General features: G+C 42.1%; 1 protein-coding gene across 2 annotated transcripts in view; it reads right to left on the minus strand.

Annotated features, from left to right (window-relative positions):
* LOC138945640 (sodium leak channel NALCN-like) overlaps positions 1 to 19746 on the minus strand; it is an 85280-nt gene that overhangs the window by 40070 nt on the left and 25464 nt on the right. For both annotated transcript variants that reach the window (XM_070317115.1, XM_070317114.1), the window contains exons 15-22: positions 15493 to 15630; positions 6660 to 6734; positions 5107 to 5180; positions 4456 to 4707; positions 4191 to 4301; positions 2776 to 2943; positions 2109 to 2288; positions 505 to 625 (exon numbers count right to left, since the gene is read on the minus strand). In XM_070317115.1, the coding sequence (XP_070173216.1) occupies positions 505 to 625; positions 2109 to 2288; positions 2776 to 2943; positions 4191 to 4301; positions 4456 to 4707; positions 5107 to 5180; positions 6660 to 6734; positions 15493 to 15630 (1119 nt within the window). The remainder of the gene's footprint in view (positions 1 to 504; positions 626 to 2108; positions 2289 to 2775; positions 2944 to 4190; positions 4302 to 4455; positions 4708 to 5106; positions 5181 to 6659; positions 6735 to 15492; positions 15631 to 19746) is intronic.

Below are 19746 nucleotides of genomic sequence, written 5' to 3' on the forward strand. Positions count from 1 at the left end.
AGTCGATAAGTGCATTCTTCACTATGGTATTGAGTCTGATTTCGTCGTCCATCTTGAATCAAAAAGCACTCTTCTTACAAAAAAACCAAAAAACTTCGCATGTCAAAACTTGAGAAGCGATGTTGGGGTCAAAGTACCATGCCGTAGCTGCGGGTTTTTGGTATTAAGACTTTGCGAAGCTTCGTGTAGTCGACTACGGGCTCAATTAAGGACAGGCTTAAGTAGGCTAGATCTAGATCTAGTGTCTCGCTTTCTTGCACAGTGTCACCTATGCTTACTGTGTGTGTGTGTGTGTGTGTGTGTGTGTGTGTGTGTGTATGTGTGACGGAGTGATTGAGTTTGTGTTACTGTTTGTCGATTTCTTACGTGAGCCTTGAAGGCTTCGCCTCTTGTTTGTATTAATATTGTTTTGGGAGGGTCAAGAAAAGTTGCACGGTCTGGAGGAAAAAAATAGGATGAGTCGGGAATTGGAAACATTAAATTAAAAAAAAATGTTGTCCTTACCTGAAGAGTGGGTTTCTCCACCATGCGCTCCCTAGGCGTCTCCATCATCATGGAGATACAGGACAGAATGGTGATGATGATCATCACCCAGTCCAGGTACGTCACCAGGCCCACCAGCTTGCTGTAACACACACACAATCCATGTAATACATGTCCCGAGTACCTTCAATCCTCCCTGGACCTGTACAACCAGCCCTCCGACCGTCCCCTTCGTTCTGCTGCTGACCCTCTCCGCCTCCACATCCCTCGCTCGAAACTCGCATCTGCTGGTCAGCGTGCATTTCCCTCCGCGGGCCCCTCCGTCTGGAACTCCCTGCTGCTTGAGCTTCGCCAGAGCCCCTCTCTTGACGCGTTCAAGAGTAGGTTGAAGACTCAGTTCTTCCCGTAGCTGGCTGCGACTTTCATGCTCGACGTGATGTGTTGTGCCCCAAAAGACATTCTTGTGCTGTGCTCTGTGAGAGGTGTTTTCTTTGTGCTTAATATTATTTTGTTTGGACCTAGCTATTGATGTGTACATTGTTGTTAAACAGTTGTTTGTTGTATGTTTACCAGGGTTTGCTAGTGTGTGATAGGGTTCGTGTCCGTCTGAAGATGTTAGTTTCTTTGTTAGTCCTGTGTTGACAACTCTTCGACAAGCGCTTAGAACTGTACCCACGGAATACGCGCTATATAAGCTTCATATTGATTGATTGATTGATCTACAGTTAAGAAATCAACAGGGTGCTCCAGAAGTAAATTTTCAAGCGTTTCCATTACAGTGGAATCTCCCATTTAAGACCACCAAAAACCGGAGAACATCAGGTCAGAAAAAGGAGGGAGTCTTAAAATAAAGGTAAATTTACAGAGGTTATGAACAGAAAATCTTAAAAATCAAGGTCTTAAAAAGGAGGGAGTCTTAATTATACTGGGAGGGGGGGGGTCTTAACAGGGAGGTTCTATTGTATTGACACCTTCATCGACAGGCGCAGTGGTGTGGTGGTAAGACGTCGACCTCCTATTTGGGAGGTCGTGAGTTCGAATCCCGGTCGCTGCTGCCTGGTGTGTTAAGAGTGGAGATTTTTCCAATCTCCCAGGTCCACTTATGTGCAGACCTGCTAGTGACTTAACCCCCTTCGTGTGTACAGGCAAGCACAAGACCAAGTGCGCACGGAAAAGATCCTGTAATCCATGTCAGAGTTCGGTGGGTTATAGAAACACGAAAATATCCAGCATGCCTCCCCCGAAATCAGTGTATGCTGCCTGAATGGCGGGGTAAAAACGGTCATACAAGTAAAAATCCACTCGTGCTAAAATCATGAACGATTGAGTCTAAGCCCATGAACGAAGAAGAAGAAGAAGACACCTTCATCTGCAGATCTGCGAAACAAGGGAAGCAAGCACTCTAAATGCATACAACATGTGCAACTAGAGTTAGCCCGAGTTATGCAGAAGCGGAGCCCTTGTTCATTTCAATGCTTGTTATTCTCCCAGAGGCCAGGAGACTGGTTCCGTATAACTCTCACTTACTCTTGTTGCATATGCTGTGTGCATTTAGAGAGCTTACTTCCCTTTGTTTCTTTGTTGGTTATTTCCGTTCTTGTTGTTGTAACACATTGAGTACTCACTGGAACTGCTTGTACTTGGACTTGATCTCCTTGCCCGTGATGGGGTCCCGGGGGACGTACTTGTACTTGGCGTTCACGATCATGGAGCACACTTTTCTCAGCTTACTCTCGCGGCCGACCAGGAACAGCGGGGTGTCAAAGAACGGATGATTCTCACGCAGGTCAACTTCCATCTGGTTTCTGCAGAAGAAACAATCATTACAGCGTAACGGTAACTTGGTTTTCACTCAGTTGATGCCAATTGGCAGAAATATATAAAGCTTGTGAACGTCTGAAATGCTTGCACACACAACCAAGTTCATGCATGCCTCTCCCGATTCCCCCCTCCTTTCCCGCTTCCTACCCTCAAGCCACGAATATTTTTGGAAGTTTTCAACATCAGAGAAACTTATGTCAAAATCTGTAAAAGTTGATTGTTCCATTATGAGGGCTCCTCTCTTTCCATTCAGGTGTCAGTTCACAAATAGTTATGAGAAAAAACACTTTAACAAATTCCAATGGCTGTTATGCTATATGGCGAAATAAATTCTTGTTCTTGTTTGACAAATTCCAATGGTTGTTAAGCAATATGGCAAAATAAATTCTTGTTCTTGTTCTTTATGAATTTTTTTGAATTTTTTTTTATTGAAACACAGCTCCATTTGCGAATAGCACGGCGCCTCCTAACCTCTTCATCTCAGCCTGCTGTTTCTTCTGCTGCAGTGTCTTGATGTCAAAGTCGTCCATGCGTCGTGAAGACATCATGGCGGTGGACAGCATGGAGATGTCTCCATTCTCCTTCAGTGTGGGGTGTCGCTTCAGCTTGAGGCTGTTAGGCCTTGACCCCCGCATGCTTCTGAAAAATCAAATACAACTGGGATAAGGATAAGGATTAGATAAGATTGACAGAGTCCTGGGAGGTCACCCTTATGGAAGTTCGGGCTGGGGAAAGCGAGCTGCCTAATGCCCCGGTCTCACATCGAATGTCACCCGACTTTAGGTAGTCGGCTGGAAGTCGGAAGAGGTCGGAGAGTTTGTGAGAATTAGCAATTTTGTTTTTGAAAAGTCGGTTAGTTCGGAAGGCCCTTCAGACTGTTTTGAACATGTTCAAAACAGTCGGAAGAGCCTCCCGACTCAGACGAATAGAAATTTGTCGGGTGGTTGTCGTAAGCGTGTCGGTTTAGTCGTAAGGCGATTCTGATTAGTCGTAACGGTAGTCGGAAGACTCGTAAGGGTGGTCAGATTTGTCGGTGGCATAGTGTCGTTCGGATTAGTCGTAATGGTGTCTGATTTGTCGTTAGGGCAGTCTGATTTGTCGTTAGGACAGTCGTTAGCTAGTCGGTTTAGTCGTTACACTGGTCGTGAGAGTCGGCTATTCGTTCGGAAGTTTTTCAGCTAATAATCGGGCCTGTCGTAACTGCAGTCGGAATTGTCGTTACTGCAGTCGGAAGTGTCTGGACACATGTCAGATTTGTCGGCCCTAAAGTCGGGTGGTTGTCGTCTGCTTGTCGGCTACATGGTCGGATCAGTCGTAAGGACAGGTCGGGAGTGAAATTTGGAGCCGAATTTGCATCCGACACTTCCGACCTAGCCGACTTAACTATCCCCGACACTTCCGAAAAATCGTATAATTATGTGAGACCCAGGCAATACAGTATACATTTTTTTTTTTTTTCCCCTGCATGCCTGTATTCATGTTTCCAAGCCCTGAGACTTTTGATGTGAACTTCGGATAATAATAAGTAATAATAAGAAGAACATTTATATAGCGCTAAATCAAAAACTTTCGTTAAAAAGGCTTGCTCTAAGCGGATGAGGAAATAAGTATTTTGTAGGCAGTAACTGTATTTTGAGGCAAATGCAATTTTACATACTTTTTTCTCTGTCTGACATTGATTATAAATCTGTCACTCTCTTTTGGTCATAAAAAGCAAAGCAGCAGAAATGAATGCCCAACATGGGTAAATGTTCGCGAGAAAAACTCATTTGTTAGTATTCATAACGTGAAGTGAGCGATTGACCGCAGCTAAGTCACAAGCATCTTTAGATGTACAGACATGAACAGATCTGAGAGGTCCTTCTGACCCCATCAGAAGAACTCACCTTCTCTCCATGCGTACTTGGTGCTGATGTCCCAGTAGTGACATTGTTCTGCCTCCAACTGGAACAAGTTGGGCCGAGCCTCCGCTCACCAGCTTCTGTTGCTGCGACTCCCTGTAACCAAACCAAACCAATACAATACGATACAATACAATACAATACAACACTGCAGTAGATACCACTCTTCTTCTTCACCGCGCAACAACAAACAAAACGAAAGAAAAAAGAAAATCAAATGGAATTTCACGGACACGATAACGTCACTTACTGCATAATGTTGGCGATACCACTCTTCTTCTCCACCACTCCACCGCATCTTGTGGCGTGGGTGGGAGACTTGACCAGTCGCATGTGGGTGGCGTTGAGGAAGGGGGAGATGGCCTGACCGTTGTTCTGGGTGTCCACCACCAGATTCAGGCCACTGTCCAAGCCGGTGAACTGACGGATGAAACTCTCGCGCACGTCGGACACCTCAAAGTCTGATGGCATCTTGTACACCTTCACCATCTGCGGGTGATCTCTGAAAATAAAGATGAACAAATTGAGGATGAAACTCTCGCGCACGTCGGACACCTCAAAGTCTGACGGCATCTTATACACCTTCCAACATCTGCGGGTGATCTCTGGAAGGTTGAAAAATTGAGGATGAAAGTCGCTTGAACTGACGGATGAAACTCTCGCGCACGTCAGACACCTCAAAGTCTGATGGCATCTTATACACCTTCCAACATCTGCGGGTGATCTCTGGAAGGTTGAAAAATTGAGGATGAAAGTCGCTTGTTCATTTAAATGCTTTTCACTCTCTCAGGTGCCAGGAGATTGGTCCCGGGTAACTCCCACTTACTCTATTGCACGTGTCGTACGCATTTAGAGAGGAGAAGATACACAAAGAACAGCCTATCAAACATACTGTACTCACGGAAACTTGGAGAAAATACGCAGCCTCATTGGCAGCTGCTCCTGAGTCTCAGCACTCTGCTCTCTCAGTTTCAGCTGCAGACAGAAAATTTGGGCTATATAGACACTGTTTGCAGTCTCCCGGTTCTACTTCCGAGTGCTGTGGACAACCCTTTCCAGAATCCCCGTTTAACCCTTTCGCTGCCAATCAAAACTTGCGTATGTGCATACCTGACTGCCAGGGAATATTGGAGTTCGGGGTTAATAATTCACAACAAATTCTAGCTCCAAACTGGCAGTAGGTAGGTAAGTAAAACCTATGCTATTTTTTAAAGGAAATTGAACCAAGAATCTGTTTTTAGTGTCTAATCATGGAAATAATAATTAGTTTGGCTTATAATGATGTTTAAATATGAACTTTTGAAAAATCAGTCCGGCGCATCTTTCGGTGCCTGTGGATCAAACACAGGTGGCTGTTTTGCTTGCTCCAAGAAAGGATTATAATCACTGTCATCTACCTGTTTCCAACGAATCGTCCAAAAGTCTCCCCCTTCCCCTGTCAGTATCCATAATCATTTGCACCGCCTGTAGCGTCAGTCCGGCTTTGTTTTTCCCTACTAGGGCCCGGTCGACTGTCACCGTTAGCCAATTTGACGAGTCGAGATTTCTCTCCCCTACCCTGTCGCCAAGGCCGAAAATAGCCTTCAGACGCAAAACCGCATCACCATTTATGTTTATTCATGAGAATGAGGTATCCTTCCAAGCCATTGGCTGCTATTTGTGTGTCAGCAGTGATGTAGCATTTCTGGAAAATCCCGAAACGGAGAAGACGGGTAAACCCGTCCTAAGGCGCTGCGGCTGCACAAGCGCATGACGGGTATACCCATCATAAGGCAGTCAAGGGGTTAAATGTTTTCCAGTCTTTTAAGACCTTGCTGTCATAGATTTTCTCTTTATAACCTCTGTAAATTTCCTCCCATTTTAAACCCACTCCCTCCTTCCCTTTTCAGGCTGTCAGTCCTCAATCGACGTTTTTTGGAAATAACTGCATGAATATGGGTTGTGAAAGAGTGAGTACCCTTAGGACTACTTCTCTCCCTTACTTTTTCTCGGACAAACTTACGAGACGTGGTTCATGTACATGTGTATAAGACACACCCCCTTGCTAGAGACTGGCCTGTAATGTCACGTGGGAAATAATGTCACATGGGGAAATTTGCATGCGTGGGATCATACATGTGAGTGGGTTAGTGTGTGTGTGTGTGTGCATGTGTGTGTGCACATGCGTGTGTGTGTGTATGTGTGTGTGTGTGTATGTGTGTGTGTGTGTGCGTGTGTGTGTGTGTGTGACTGTGTGTATGTGTGTGTGTGTGTGTGTGTGTGTGTGTGTGTGTGTGTATGTGTGTGTGTGTGTATGTGTGTGTGTGTGTGTGTGTGTGTGTGTGTGTGTGTGTGTGTGTGTGTGTAGTGTGTGTGTGTGTGTGTGTGTGTGTGTGTGGTTGTTTGTGAAGAAAGTAACAGACAAGACCTTGCAACAAAGAACCTGTCAAGAGAGAACTGCATTTCCTTACTGACCTGTTTCAGTTTCTTGATGTCCTCATCCAACTCAAGGTTGTCCAAGATGACAGCAACAAACAAGCTGATGACAATCTGCATCACAATTACATTTAATGCAGTGAGAGAAGTCACACAAAACTTCTTTTATGTCACTATAGAGCATTGTCAGAAAGGCATATTGTACTCTTGTCTTTCACATTTATCACACACCACCTACTATGCTAAAAAAATCCCCCCCCCACCCCCACAAAAAAGGTGTCAGTAAGACTAAGTGACAGCACATGTAAAATAATACAACAATCATGTAAAAACATATTGCTGCATTAATATCCATTATTGGTGTCTGAATTCTATTTCTCTGTAACATTATACAAATACTGATTTACAGAATAAAACAGAATTAATACAGTGCAACTTAACCAAATAACAACAAAATGAAAATACATGTACACATTTTTAATGTCAAGATACTTTCTTTATGTTTTTCATCAGTCAAAACAATATGAAATATGGTGTTTTTTTGGTATGAATCATGAAATAAACAAGTTAAGGTATTACTCAATGAACCAGTTGCAAAACGTTCCATCAATAATATACAGAAAAACATGACAGCTTAAATGAAATTGAAAGCAATAAATATAACTTTAACTGAAAAAATAAAACAAAACAAAAAAATTAAATCTGTCCATTCTTTGTATACCTGCATAACCTCTGTAACACAAAAATTGTAAAAAAAATAAAATTAAAATTACAAATAATAAAATTAACATCAAGGTAACTTGAAGAGCTACTTGAAAAATTTGCTTTTTCAAATTCTTTTAAAGACATGAACATTCCCAAACATACCATAAAACTAACCAAAATGTTCAACTTTCACAATCTTAAACTAACATTAAAGAGCCAAATGCACTTGTTCCACAATCAAAACAGTCTTGACTAATGTTAAAAGTGATTAGTTCATCTGAAAAAGACAGGTATAGATCTTAGTAATGATGTAAACTGAAGTACAGTTTCATGTCAGTTACCTAATCTTTCCGACTAATAAATTTCGACACGCTTTTTTTTTATGCATAAAATATTGGTGTCAGAGAGATAGCTAATAACGCGTTTATAATATAGAATTTTGTACAAGTTCAACAGTTCAAAAATTCCAGTTTTCAGGCATGGGAATTACAAATTGTAAAAAAGGCTGAAAATGTGTAAGTAATAACAAAGTCAACGGCGCGAAGCACCTAGCCTTACCGGGGGCATGCCCCCCCCCCGGAATTTGTTTTCTCTCCAAAGAACCCAAATGGTGCAATTTGGTGTCATCTTAGCTCCAAGTTTGCCATTTAACTCAGTTTTTAGAACCATTTTTGCCTCCCCCAATTTTTTTCGGCGGAAACTTCTGCTTTTTCGGTGGAACAAAAAAACAATTCCGCGGAAATTTGCCTTTCGGCGGACAATTCCCATGCCTGAGTTGTAGATGACACAATTAGGAAAATAAACTTCTCCTAAAAAAAGCAATTTAAATAGATTTTCAAAAACAAAATGAAGAGAGAACAAAATGGTGAGAACGTCTTCAGCCGTTGAAAACAGTGAACAAAAAGAAAGCAAATGTTGAACAACATATTCTTTCATATAGTAGATAACATTGAAACTGAAGAGTACATCAAAACTGGCAAAGCTACAATAATTACAGCCATCCTAGACCTATCTTGCGAGTGTGTGCTTCTCCATATTTCTCTCAAGCCTGAACAAAAATAGTTTTTAAATTGCACTGTTCAAATTCCTTAGACCGAAAACAGACAAATATCTCTTGCAAAAAAAAAGGCAACACTGGACATCATGCAATTATATTTAAAAAATCTTGAGTTAATAATCTATTAATAGTGCAACAAAAAACTACAGATACATCCCACAAACAGTTTTAACAGAGAAAAAAACAAGAAGAGCAAACGCTCGATCGAGTCACTTTCGCAGTTCTGAATATTATATGAGGCATCAGATGGACAGGAAGAAATTGCTATTCACAACACAATGAGTCACGTTCACATAAAATTTGAGCCCGGTCACTTTTATAGTTTCCGAGAAAAGCCCAACGTTAAGTTGTGTGTTGCCGAACAGAAAAGGCTAGTTATCTCCCTTGTTTTTCTGATAACGTTCGTAAAAGGCTACAGATGTAAATACTTTGATGTAAAGAATAATCCTACAAAGTTTCAATCACATCCGATGAACTTTGTCAAAGATATAAAATGTCTAATTTTTCCTTTGACGCTGACCTGTGACCTTGAAAAAGGTCAAAGGTCAACGAAACCATCGTTAAAGTGTAGAGGTCATTGGAGGTCACGACTAAACAAAATATGAGCCCGATCGCTTTGATAGTTTCCGAGAAAAGTCCAACGTTAAGGTGGTGTCTACGGACGGCCGGCCGGATGGCCGGCCGGACGGCCGGCCGGACAGACTAACACTGACCGATTACATAGAGTCACTTTTTCTCAAGTGACTCAATAAAAATGCTGTCCTAAACTACACTGATCTGAGCGATTACACTGACAAAGACTGATTTACATGTGCAAATATAATATTTTCTAAACCTAAATTCATCTATTTTACCCTTGGAAAAAAAGGGGAATAACTCAGGGTTCATTTCATTCATTTGAAAAACAAAGAGCACGCTTTAGTTGTCTGAAATCTTAGAATCTGACCTCTGATCAGGCATTCGCATCAAACGAAAATGTTAAAGATGAACTAATCAGTGACTCTGTCTTTCCTTTCCCGCCCTCTTCATATTCAACAGACAGACAGACAGACAGACAGACAGACTAAAACAAGTATATTCTCTTCAACTTGCCCCCAATGTCAATAGCCCATAAGTTGCGCCCTCTCCCCTGTTCACACAAAAAACGTGCAAAATTGATATACACAAATAAGCACCCTGACATTGCGAAACATTTTTTTCTGAAACCTACACATTTAAAGCTGCAAAGCAAAAAATGGAAAGATATTTGTCTGTTTTCAAACTATGCTTGAAATACTGGTCAGCAAGTCAAGTCTGTTAAAAAAAGAGAGAGAAAGAAAATAATCCATCTATCCATGTTAAAAAAAACATTACAAACAAACAAACAAACAAAACCCCTAGAAATTGAAAGTCCACTCATCTTAAACTCTGAAATTCAGGAGGGTGTATACTATTTTTTTTCTCAAACAGTATGAGGCAGAGCGATGTTAAGATATCAAATAACCAAAGGGAAGTAATCGCTCTTAATGCATACGACATGTGTAATAGAGTAAGCGGTGATCATCCTTTTTTGAGGATGAAAGTCGCTTGTTCATTTCAATGGTTGTTATTCTCTCAGGTGCCAGGAGAAAAGGTTCCGTACAACTCTCGCTTACTCTATTACACATGTCGTATGCATTAAGAGCGATTACTTCCCTTTGGTTATTTGATATTTTTTTTCTATCAAAATATTAAAAAACAGCAGACCTAGCTGCCAACCCTTGTGAAACCTCAAGATTTTTTGTCTTTTTATTGTTTTGTGTAACTTTTTCAAATCCCTACAAGCAGATCTTTAAACAGCAGTTTCTACAGTGTTAATTCTCGATCAAAGATATATTTTTGTGATTTACTTTTTTGAAAAATCCAAACAGTTTACATATTAACGGTTTCCTTCTCTGCGTGTACATGTGTGAACAAATGTGCATGTGCAAGATTAGGCAAAAAAAAAAAAAAAAAAAAAAATAGGTGTGGTTACGGTAACATAGCCAAAAAAAATAGGGTAGGAAGGTAGGCAATCACTTTTTTTTTTTTTTACTTTTTTTTCTAATGTGTACAAATTAAACCTACTTGACAGGGAAATAAGTGTGCGACTCGGGCGATTTCGCTTTCATTGCGTTTTCTGCACTCGTTTTTTTTTTTTTATTTTTTTTTTTTTAGGACAAATGTAATAAAAAGTTATAGGGTCGGCCCCTAAAAATAGGGTAGGTCGGGTTACCGTAACCACACCTATTTTTTTGTTAGGCCTAAGGTGTTTACGTGAAACATGTGTTCATAGTTTTGCAGTCTGTTAACTTCAACCTAGCTAATATGCTACAGTAACACTCAATTTCAATCTTTCTCCCTGTATTGGGTTCAGTGCATCTAAACTCTTTTACCATCATACTTAACGTTAGAATATTCACACTGAGAGGAGAAAAATTTGGAGAAGCAACAACACAACGCCCAGAAAAAAATCACAGATGGCTGCCATTTGCTAAATAAGAAAAACATTTCTACAGATTGAAAAAAAATGTGCCACCATAATATTCTGGCATCTACAACTCAACTGACTAAACGAAGTCAGATAAAATGAAGCCATCCTCACAACACCAATATAAAATTGAAATATAATGTATACACCGACAGCAATGAGACCTGCAGAGAAGGGAAGCTGTCCAAATGCTTTGTCTGTGGACTTCAAGGTTAAAGTGAGAACATGCAAGGGGAGCAACTCCTGCACACTTAATCAGATGCAAATTTATGCAAAAATATGCAAATGTCTAAGAAAAAATGGTCGCTTACGCTGGGAGCCTAGTGCGGCTGTCAAAAGTGTGCATGAGTTGCTCTACTGGGATACCAAGTGTTCTAGCCCTTGGTTTCCTGATGAGGCCAAGAGAAAGTGACAGTTGCGATGGCCGCTGCATCCACAAACAAGGCAGACGGACAGCCTCTTCCCTACACCATCTCCACAGAAACAAGAGGGTCCAAAACCCCGCCCCCTTGCTCTGAAGCTCCGCCTACTACCTGTGAAGGGCGGAGCCAAGTTTCCAACTCACCAGCGTGACCACAAGGTGGTAGAAAATAAAATAGATGGCGACGCACGGGGCAATCTTCTCGCCCGTTACATACATTGTGACGTGCATTACTTCGATCCACCCCTTCTGGGTTAAGATTTGAAACATGGACATGAAAGCCTGGAAGAGTCCATGTGCAGTGCAAAAGGGGAGAGAGAAAGAAACAGAACAAAGCAATAAGTGAGCATGTCAATCATCAACAACCATTCTGACAGACGGGTGAAAGTGTGCCCAAAATACAATTAGATTTTGAAAAGTTGTCTAACACCAGTGCACTCGGCTGAATACGAAGTACTAGGTGCAAATACTGCCAAAATGAATACAAGTCCAAAATAAAATGTTTGAATGAACACACTTTCACTGTGTACAAGTGATGAAATAATCAGGAACATCAAACCACCAGTTCGCCCTCACACTCAGGGACCTGAAAAAGCAGAGAAGTTACAGAAAGGACAAAGATGAGACACAAGCACAGCAGAGCGGGCTTTTGGAATGCATCGATTTCATAGCCAATGTTAGTTCATCTACTAAAGAGATTCACGGTGCTATGGTATTACCAATCTAAGGGTGATATACAGTGTGTGGTAATCTATGTTAGTTCATCTACAAAAGAGATTGTTGCTACTGTATTATATTGACAGTCTATGGGTCATATTGAGAATATAATAACCTATGTTAGTTCATCTAGAAAAAAAGAATTAGTACTGTAATTAAGAGTATGCAGGAGAAAAAAAAATGTGTGTATGCGCAGAGCACTTCCATGCACCTTCGGGGATATAGCTCAGTTGGTAGCGCGCTGGATTTGTATTCAGTTGGCCGCTGTCAGCGTGAGTTCGATCCCAGGTTCGGCGGAAATTTATTTCACAGAGTCAACTTTGTGTGCAGACTCTCTTCGGTGTCCGAACCTCCCCCCGTGTACACTACATTGGGTGTGTACGTTAAAGATCCCACGATTGACAAAAGGGTCTTTCCTGGCAAAATTGCTTAGGCACAGTTAATAATTGTCTACAGCAGTCCCTCTCATGAACGGACACCCTTGGGCCATAGCAAAACTGTCCGTACATTGCAGGTGTCCGGTCACGGGAGGGGTGACCACACCACCCCCTCCCCCATACACTCACACAGAGACACACAAACAACAGGATTGAGTCTATGCTAATCACTTCTTGTGGCTACTAAACAATAACAATAAACTCCTAATACTTCTTTAAACGTTCTGTAAAAAGGATTTGTATGAAAAGTGTTGAAAAGAAGAGATAAAATAAATCCTCAAGGCAATGAACACACTCACCATGCACTGACATACGAAAGCAGCCACACAAACACAGCACAGAGGAGCGTGTGCAGATGCTTTGCAAGAATAAGCTTGAAAACCAGTTTGAATAAATAGCAGCAGATAGAGCTGCATGTCATAATCAAGTAATTTATTTGTTTCTTGTCTGGCTTTATTGACTGCATGCCGATCATGTGGCATGGCAGTGACTTTTCACTCTTCAGTCGGAAATACACTGTACATAACACAGCTCCCACTCTCCCTCACTAATGCCTACCCCAAGCCGTGACAACTGATGCTTGGAAATTGTGTGGAAGAGTACACCTCTCTATTTCTCTCCAATGCTCTTCCTGCTGACATGCGGTGACACCGGACACCCCACAGAGTTTAGCCAGCTAACCCCCCTTTCTCTCTCTCACTCCCTCCAGCCATGTACTGTTGGGGGCTGTGGCCAGAGAGGCCAGCTGCACTGTTCACTCAGAGCAAAACCAGTTGACTGTGTCGTAACTTTTGACAAAGCAAGACAACTGAAGGGTTCATAGATTAGGCAACCGACTCACTGGTCAAGGCTGAGGGGAAACAAGAGTATCTTGTCAATGAAAGAGGTTACACACAGACACACGATGGGTACACGTGCACTCAAGTTATCAGTGACTGTCATCACACCATTGCGGCTGTGATCTTTGTACCAAGAGCCGGACTGCTCTGTTATCGATTTTGTTGTGGTGAAAATTTGACGATGGTCTGTCCGTACATTGGAGGTATGACCTGCTGTTGGGACCGAAAATGAGTGTCCGCGTCCTCGTTTTGCAGGTGTCCGTTTAAGGGGGGGCAAATATAGAAGGAAAACACTCCGTGCCAAGCAAATGTGTCCGTACATGTCAGGTGTCCGCTCACGCCGGGGGCCGTACATTGCAGGGACTGCTGTACCTATACCCGTGTGACTTGGAATAATAGGCCGTGAAAGGTAAATATGCGCCGAAATGGCTGCAATCTACTGGCCGTATAAAATTTCATCTCACACGGCATCACTGCAGAGCGCCTAGAACTGTACCTACGGAATATGCGCGATATAAGACTCATTGATTGATTGATTGATTGAAGAAAAATCACCTGCAGTGATGACTTTATAGCACTGAGGTTATGACTTATGATTAATGAGGTTTAATGAGTGTTCAATCAATCAATCAATATGAGGCTTATATCGCGTGTATTCCGTGGGTACAGTTCTAAGCGCAGGGATTTATTTTTTAATTTTTTAATTTTTATTTTATGCAATTTATATCGCGCACATATTCAAGGCGCAGGGATTTATTTATGCCGTGTGAGATGGAATTTTTTTTACACAATGCATCACGCATTCACATCGGCCAGCAGATCGCAGCCATTTCGGCGCATATCCTACTTTTCACGGCCTATTATTCCAAGTCACACGGGTATTTTGGTGGACATTTTTATCTATGCCTATACAATTTTGCCAGGAAAGACCCTTTTGTCAATCGTGGGATCTTTAACGTGTACACCCCAATGTAGTGTATATACACGAAGGGACCTCGGTTTTTCGTCTCATCTCATTAAGTTTTAAATGATAAAACAACAGTGGAAAATACTGCAAGCAATACTTAGTCACTTAGTTTACCATGCTCCTGTACTTAGACTAGAGTTATATGGACTTAAGTTAAAAATGACTGGTTCATACAGGAAGGGCATTTTGGTTGAAAGATCTCAGAATCACTAGCAATGTATAGAGTTTAACTTCCCAATCTTGCAGCTAACCATTCTTTGATGTAAAAAGTGCAAATACTGGCTAAACAGCATCTATTCATTCATTAATACACCTCTGGAATTGACCTACGCATAAGCTAACAAACCTTTAGAATCCATAAATTTGCATATTTTCCCACTGATTATTCTACTTATAACTCAGGCTTTCATTAACAAAGTTCTTAGAAACTGAACAGTTGATGGTGGTTCTATGCAGGTCATCATACCCCCCCTGCATATTTTTCATTGACCATCAATAATGATTCTAAGAAAACGAACAGTTAACAGCGGATCTTTGCAGGTATTAACTTTCTTTCTTTACTTTATTTGGTGTTTAACGTCGTTTTCAACCACGAAGGTTAAATCGCGACGGGGAAAGGAGGGAGATGGGATAGAGCCACTTGTCAATTGTTTCTTGTTCACAAAAGCACTAATCAAAAATTTGCTCCAGGGGCTTGCAACGTAGTACAATGTATTACCTTACTGGGAGAATGCAAGTTTCCAGTACAAAGGACTTAACATTTCTTACATACTGCTTGACTATGCAGGTATTAACATGGACCATACGAAGCTAGTGAAATTGTCACACTCAAGTCAGAAAGTTGTTCATAGTAGTGCTGAGGGGCACGAAGCGAAACTAGGTCCCACCCAAACAGGAGAGAACAAACCACAGGGTCTGATTGGTTGAAATCACAACAGATCTCAATTTCAACCAATCCAACACCGCGGATTGCTCCCACCTGGTTGGTACCTTTCTCATGCACCCCGGCCCTGGTTTACAGGTCAGTCAGACAAGCCAGTTAGGGACAACTACATTAGGGAAAGAAATCAACTCTTGGCAAGTTGTCAAGAGAATTCTACGGAGACAGTCATTCATACAAAGTCAGCGCACACATTAGCCACGGTTCAGAGAACAGTAAGCGAAGACAGCGAAAGATGGAGCCACGATACATATCACTCGCAGTCTGGATGCAAGGATACACCCCGCTCACACGCACTCACCCCATTTACAATGAAATGGAAGAGATAGAAATAGACGGCCACAATAATTTGGGCACCCAATGCCACGTTATCCATTAAATCCGTGTGCACTTCCACCCAGCCCTCTTGCGTCAAAACCTGAAACATGGACATCAAGGCCTGGGGGGAGGGCAAGAGAGGGGCCAGGAAATTTTTGATCAAAAACCTCAGACGTGAGAATAAAATTTGCTGGTACAAAGTAAACATCATCATCAACGTAATGCTGTAATTAAAAGACAAATGAAAGATAACAGGAACAGGCAGGCACCCAACAAACATACATATAGTCCAGGCATGAGACCAGCAAATGTTCAAAAAGTAGGAAACTAAGCCGGGGTCCAGGGGCAACGCCCCGGTGGGGGGTTCAGGGGGGCTTCGCCCCCCTGACGGAAAATGAATTTTAGAATTATAAAGGCCATTTTGGGGCCTCTCCTGATAGCAAAAAAATAGATCATGCCTTTTTAAAAAGCTATAAAAACCACAAGAATAATATGTTTTAGCATTTTAAACAACTTACAGGGACACGACTGCCAACTAGTCTCGGCTCGCTCAAAATGACAATGACCGAGACTGTCAGTAATTCCTTCGCGTGACGTCTAACCCTCTTACGCCATAATGTGACGTCTTCAAATGTTAAAGTTTCTACCACAGACATACACACACACGCACAGACAGACAAAGTTACGATCGCATAGGCTACACTTACGTGAGCCAAAAAGCAATCAAGATAACTCATCAAAGCTGCTACAATGTCTGAACAGAGTGCACCTCCTCTCCCCCCCACCCCAAAAAAAAAGGTTCTAATCTATAAATCGGTTGTTTTGCCTTGAGTTGAGGTGTTAATTTTCCTTATTCAGGCCTACCAGCAACTGCGGGTCACCGGCTCAGCGCAGACAGGATGGAGGGAAAGAGAGAGAGAGAGAGAGAGAGAGAGAGAGAGAGAGAGAGAGAGAGAGAGAGAGATTCAGATTTATAAGAAAGCTTATCTCGGTTGCAGAAACAACGGAGGTTGTTGTCTGACGTGCTTCCAAGAGCCCTCTGTGCTTCTTGCTTTCAATGTGACGAACCAACACCTTTTTTCCACCAAGTCCGTATTTCACCACGCAGTGGCCGTTGTCGCACCACGTGCACACGGCCTGACCGGGAATGGATATTTTGGCGATACTGTCGCCAATGAGCTGGCGCCTTTCTTTCTTGTTGATAGTGACAGTCACTTCTTCTGACAGCCAGTTGGCTTTCCACTTGTTTTTCACACTTTGGTCGTCGATCGTAAGAGCTTCCACAGCCGACAAAACAATATGGAATCCAGACGCCATGATGCTACATTGTTCACCTTCGATGTTTGGAGATCGGGAGCCAATCAAAACAACCCACAAACAGCCATCGGTGAATAATTAAGCCTCGGCAATAATCGTCGGAGATCAACAGCCAATCAAACGCGACCCATGATACTGCTATGGGTTCACGCGAGTGCTGGGGTGCGAATGCACTGACTTCAGTCGCATACAGCTTCAGCTGAACGGTTCATACCACCACCTATGGGTTCACGCGAGTGCTGGGGTGCGAATGCACTGACTTCAGACGCAGACAGCTTCAGCTGAACATTTCATACCAACTCCCCCCCCCCCCCTTTTTTTCTCAACGAATTTGCATCGATCTCAAGAATGGTCTGTGAGCTAAGGAAAATATCGGAATTCCGATAAAAATCGGACCAGTCCCATGTCTGCTAGTCATACACAGAGGAAGAAGCGTTATTAATGTGTCTATGTCTATACATAAAACTATACATGTTCAAGGGAACTCCTATTAACCAAAAAAAATAAAAATAAAAGCACTCAAATGAAAAAGAAATTCTAACCAAGGAAGAAACACACACACACACACACACCCACACCCACACACACACACATCCTCTTCCATCCTGGAACAATTAATACCCAAGCAAAACAAAACTTGAGACAGTGCTCTTTGTATTACTCAGGGTACAACCGTCCCTCTGTTCGTGTCTGGAATGTGTCAGCATGAGTTTAAGCCAGGGTCAATGCATGGAAAATCATAAGACTGATTCATCATAAAATCAATTGGTCATTTACAGAATCAATGAGACTACACTGTTATGTCTGACCACTACATTACAACGTTGATGTGTCACTCAATTGCCCTACTTGAATGCATTACAATCGGTCATATCAAATATTAACGTGTCAATGTTTGATGAAAAATACCAGACCTAAGCTCTGCAAACATATCTCTATGTCTGCTACTTTACGCCAATCTAACTTTGCACATTTGCAACCCAACTACAAAATCTTAACATCTTGATGAAAATGCCAGGCCTAAAGCCTGCTTGCTCGTGTGCATCCGTCTCTCTAAGCCTGCCAGTATAGGTCTCTCTGTAACTGTGCACATTTCAAACCTAACTACAAAATCTTAACGTCTTGCATTCATATGTGTATTTATTCCTCTCTATGCCTGCCAGTGTAGGTCTCTCTGTAACTGTGCACATTTCAAATCTAACTGCACAATCTTAATGTCTTGATAATTAATGCCAGACCTTAAGGTTGCATTCATATGTGTATTCATTCCTCTCTATGCCTGCCACAGTAGGTCATTCTAACTGCGCACATTTTTTCAACCCAACTCTATAATCTTAACCCTTTCGCTGCCAATCAAAACATGCGTATGTGCATTCCTGACTGCCAGGGAATATTGGAGTTCGGGGTGTAATAATTCACAAAAAATTCTAGCTCCAAACTGGCAGTAGGTAGGTAAGTAAAACCTATGTTATTTTTAAAGGAAATTGAACGAAGAATCTGTTTTTAGTGTCTAATCATGGAAATAATAATTAGTTTGGCTTATAATGATGTTTAAATATGAACTTTTCAAAAATCAGTCCGGTGCATCTTCCGGTGCCTGTGGATCAAACACAGGTGGCTGTTTTGCTTGCTCCAAGAAAGGATTATAATCACTGTCATCTACCTGTTTCCAACGAATCGTCCGAAAGAAGATCTCACCCTTCCCCTGTCAGTATCCATAATCATTTGCACCGCCTGTAGCGTCAGTCCGGCTTTGTTTTTCCCTACTAGGGCCCGGTCGACTGTCACCGTTACCCAATTTGACGAGTCGAGATTTCTCTCCCCTACCCTGTCGCCAAGGCCGAAAATAGCCTTCAGACGCAAAACCGCGTCACCATTTACGTTTATTCATGAGAATGAGGTATCCTTCCAAGCCATTGGCTGCTATTTGTGTGTCAGCAGTGACGTAGCATTTCTGGAAAATTCCTGAACGGAGAAGACGGGTAAACACGTCGTAAGGCGCTGCGGTATACCCGTCATAAGGCAGTCAAGGGGTTAATGTCCTGATAACTGCAGATGCCAGACCTAAAGCCTGCATGCTCATTTGTGTCTGTCTCTCTATGCATGCCAGTTTGAGTTTCTCTAACTGTGCACTTTTTTCAACCCATCTGCATTATCTAAATGTCCTTGTAAATGATGCCAGACCTAAACTGTGAATGCATATATGTGTATTCCTCTCTCTATGGTGTCAAAGTAGGTCATTCTAACTGTGCCTTTTCTTTTTCAACCCAACTCCATAATCTTAATGTCCTGCTAAATGATGCCAGACCTTAACCTTGAATATATGTGTATCCATCTCTCTATGACTGCCACTGCAGATTATTCTAACTCAGTAACTGTGCATTATTCTTCAACCTTAAACTCTATAACCTTAATGTCCTGATATCTGATGCCAGATCTGAACCTTGAATGCATATATGTTTCCCTCTATCTGTGCCTGTCACAGTAGGTCTCTCTACCTGTGCAATATCTAATCTTAATGTCCTGCTAATTAAATGATGCCTGACCTATTTTGTATTTGTCCATCTCGTAGGTCATTCTAACTGTGGAATTTTTTTTCAACCTTCTTCTTCTTCTTCTGCGTTCGTGGGCTGAAACTCCTACGTACACTCGTGTTTTTTGCACGAGTGGAATTTTACGTGTATGACCGTTTTTTACCCCGCCATTTAGGCAGCCATACGCCGTTTTCGGAGGAAGCATGCTGGGTATTTTCGTGTTTCTATAACCCACCGAACTCTGACATGGATAACAGGATCTTTTTCGTGCGCACTTGGTCTTGTGCTTGCGTGTACACACGGGGGTGTTCGGACACCGAGGAGAGTCTGCACACAAAGTTGACTCTGAGAAATAAATCTCTCGCCGAACGTGGGGACGAACTCAC

Source organism: Littorina saxatilis, linkage group LG13 (assembly GCF_037325665.1).
Source record: "Littorina saxatilis isolate snail1 linkage group LG13, US_GU_Lsax_2.0, whole genome shotgun sequence".
NCBI classification, from domain to species: Eukaryota; Metazoa; Mollusca; class Gastropoda; order Littorinimorpha; family Littorinidae; genus Littorina; species Littorina saxatilis.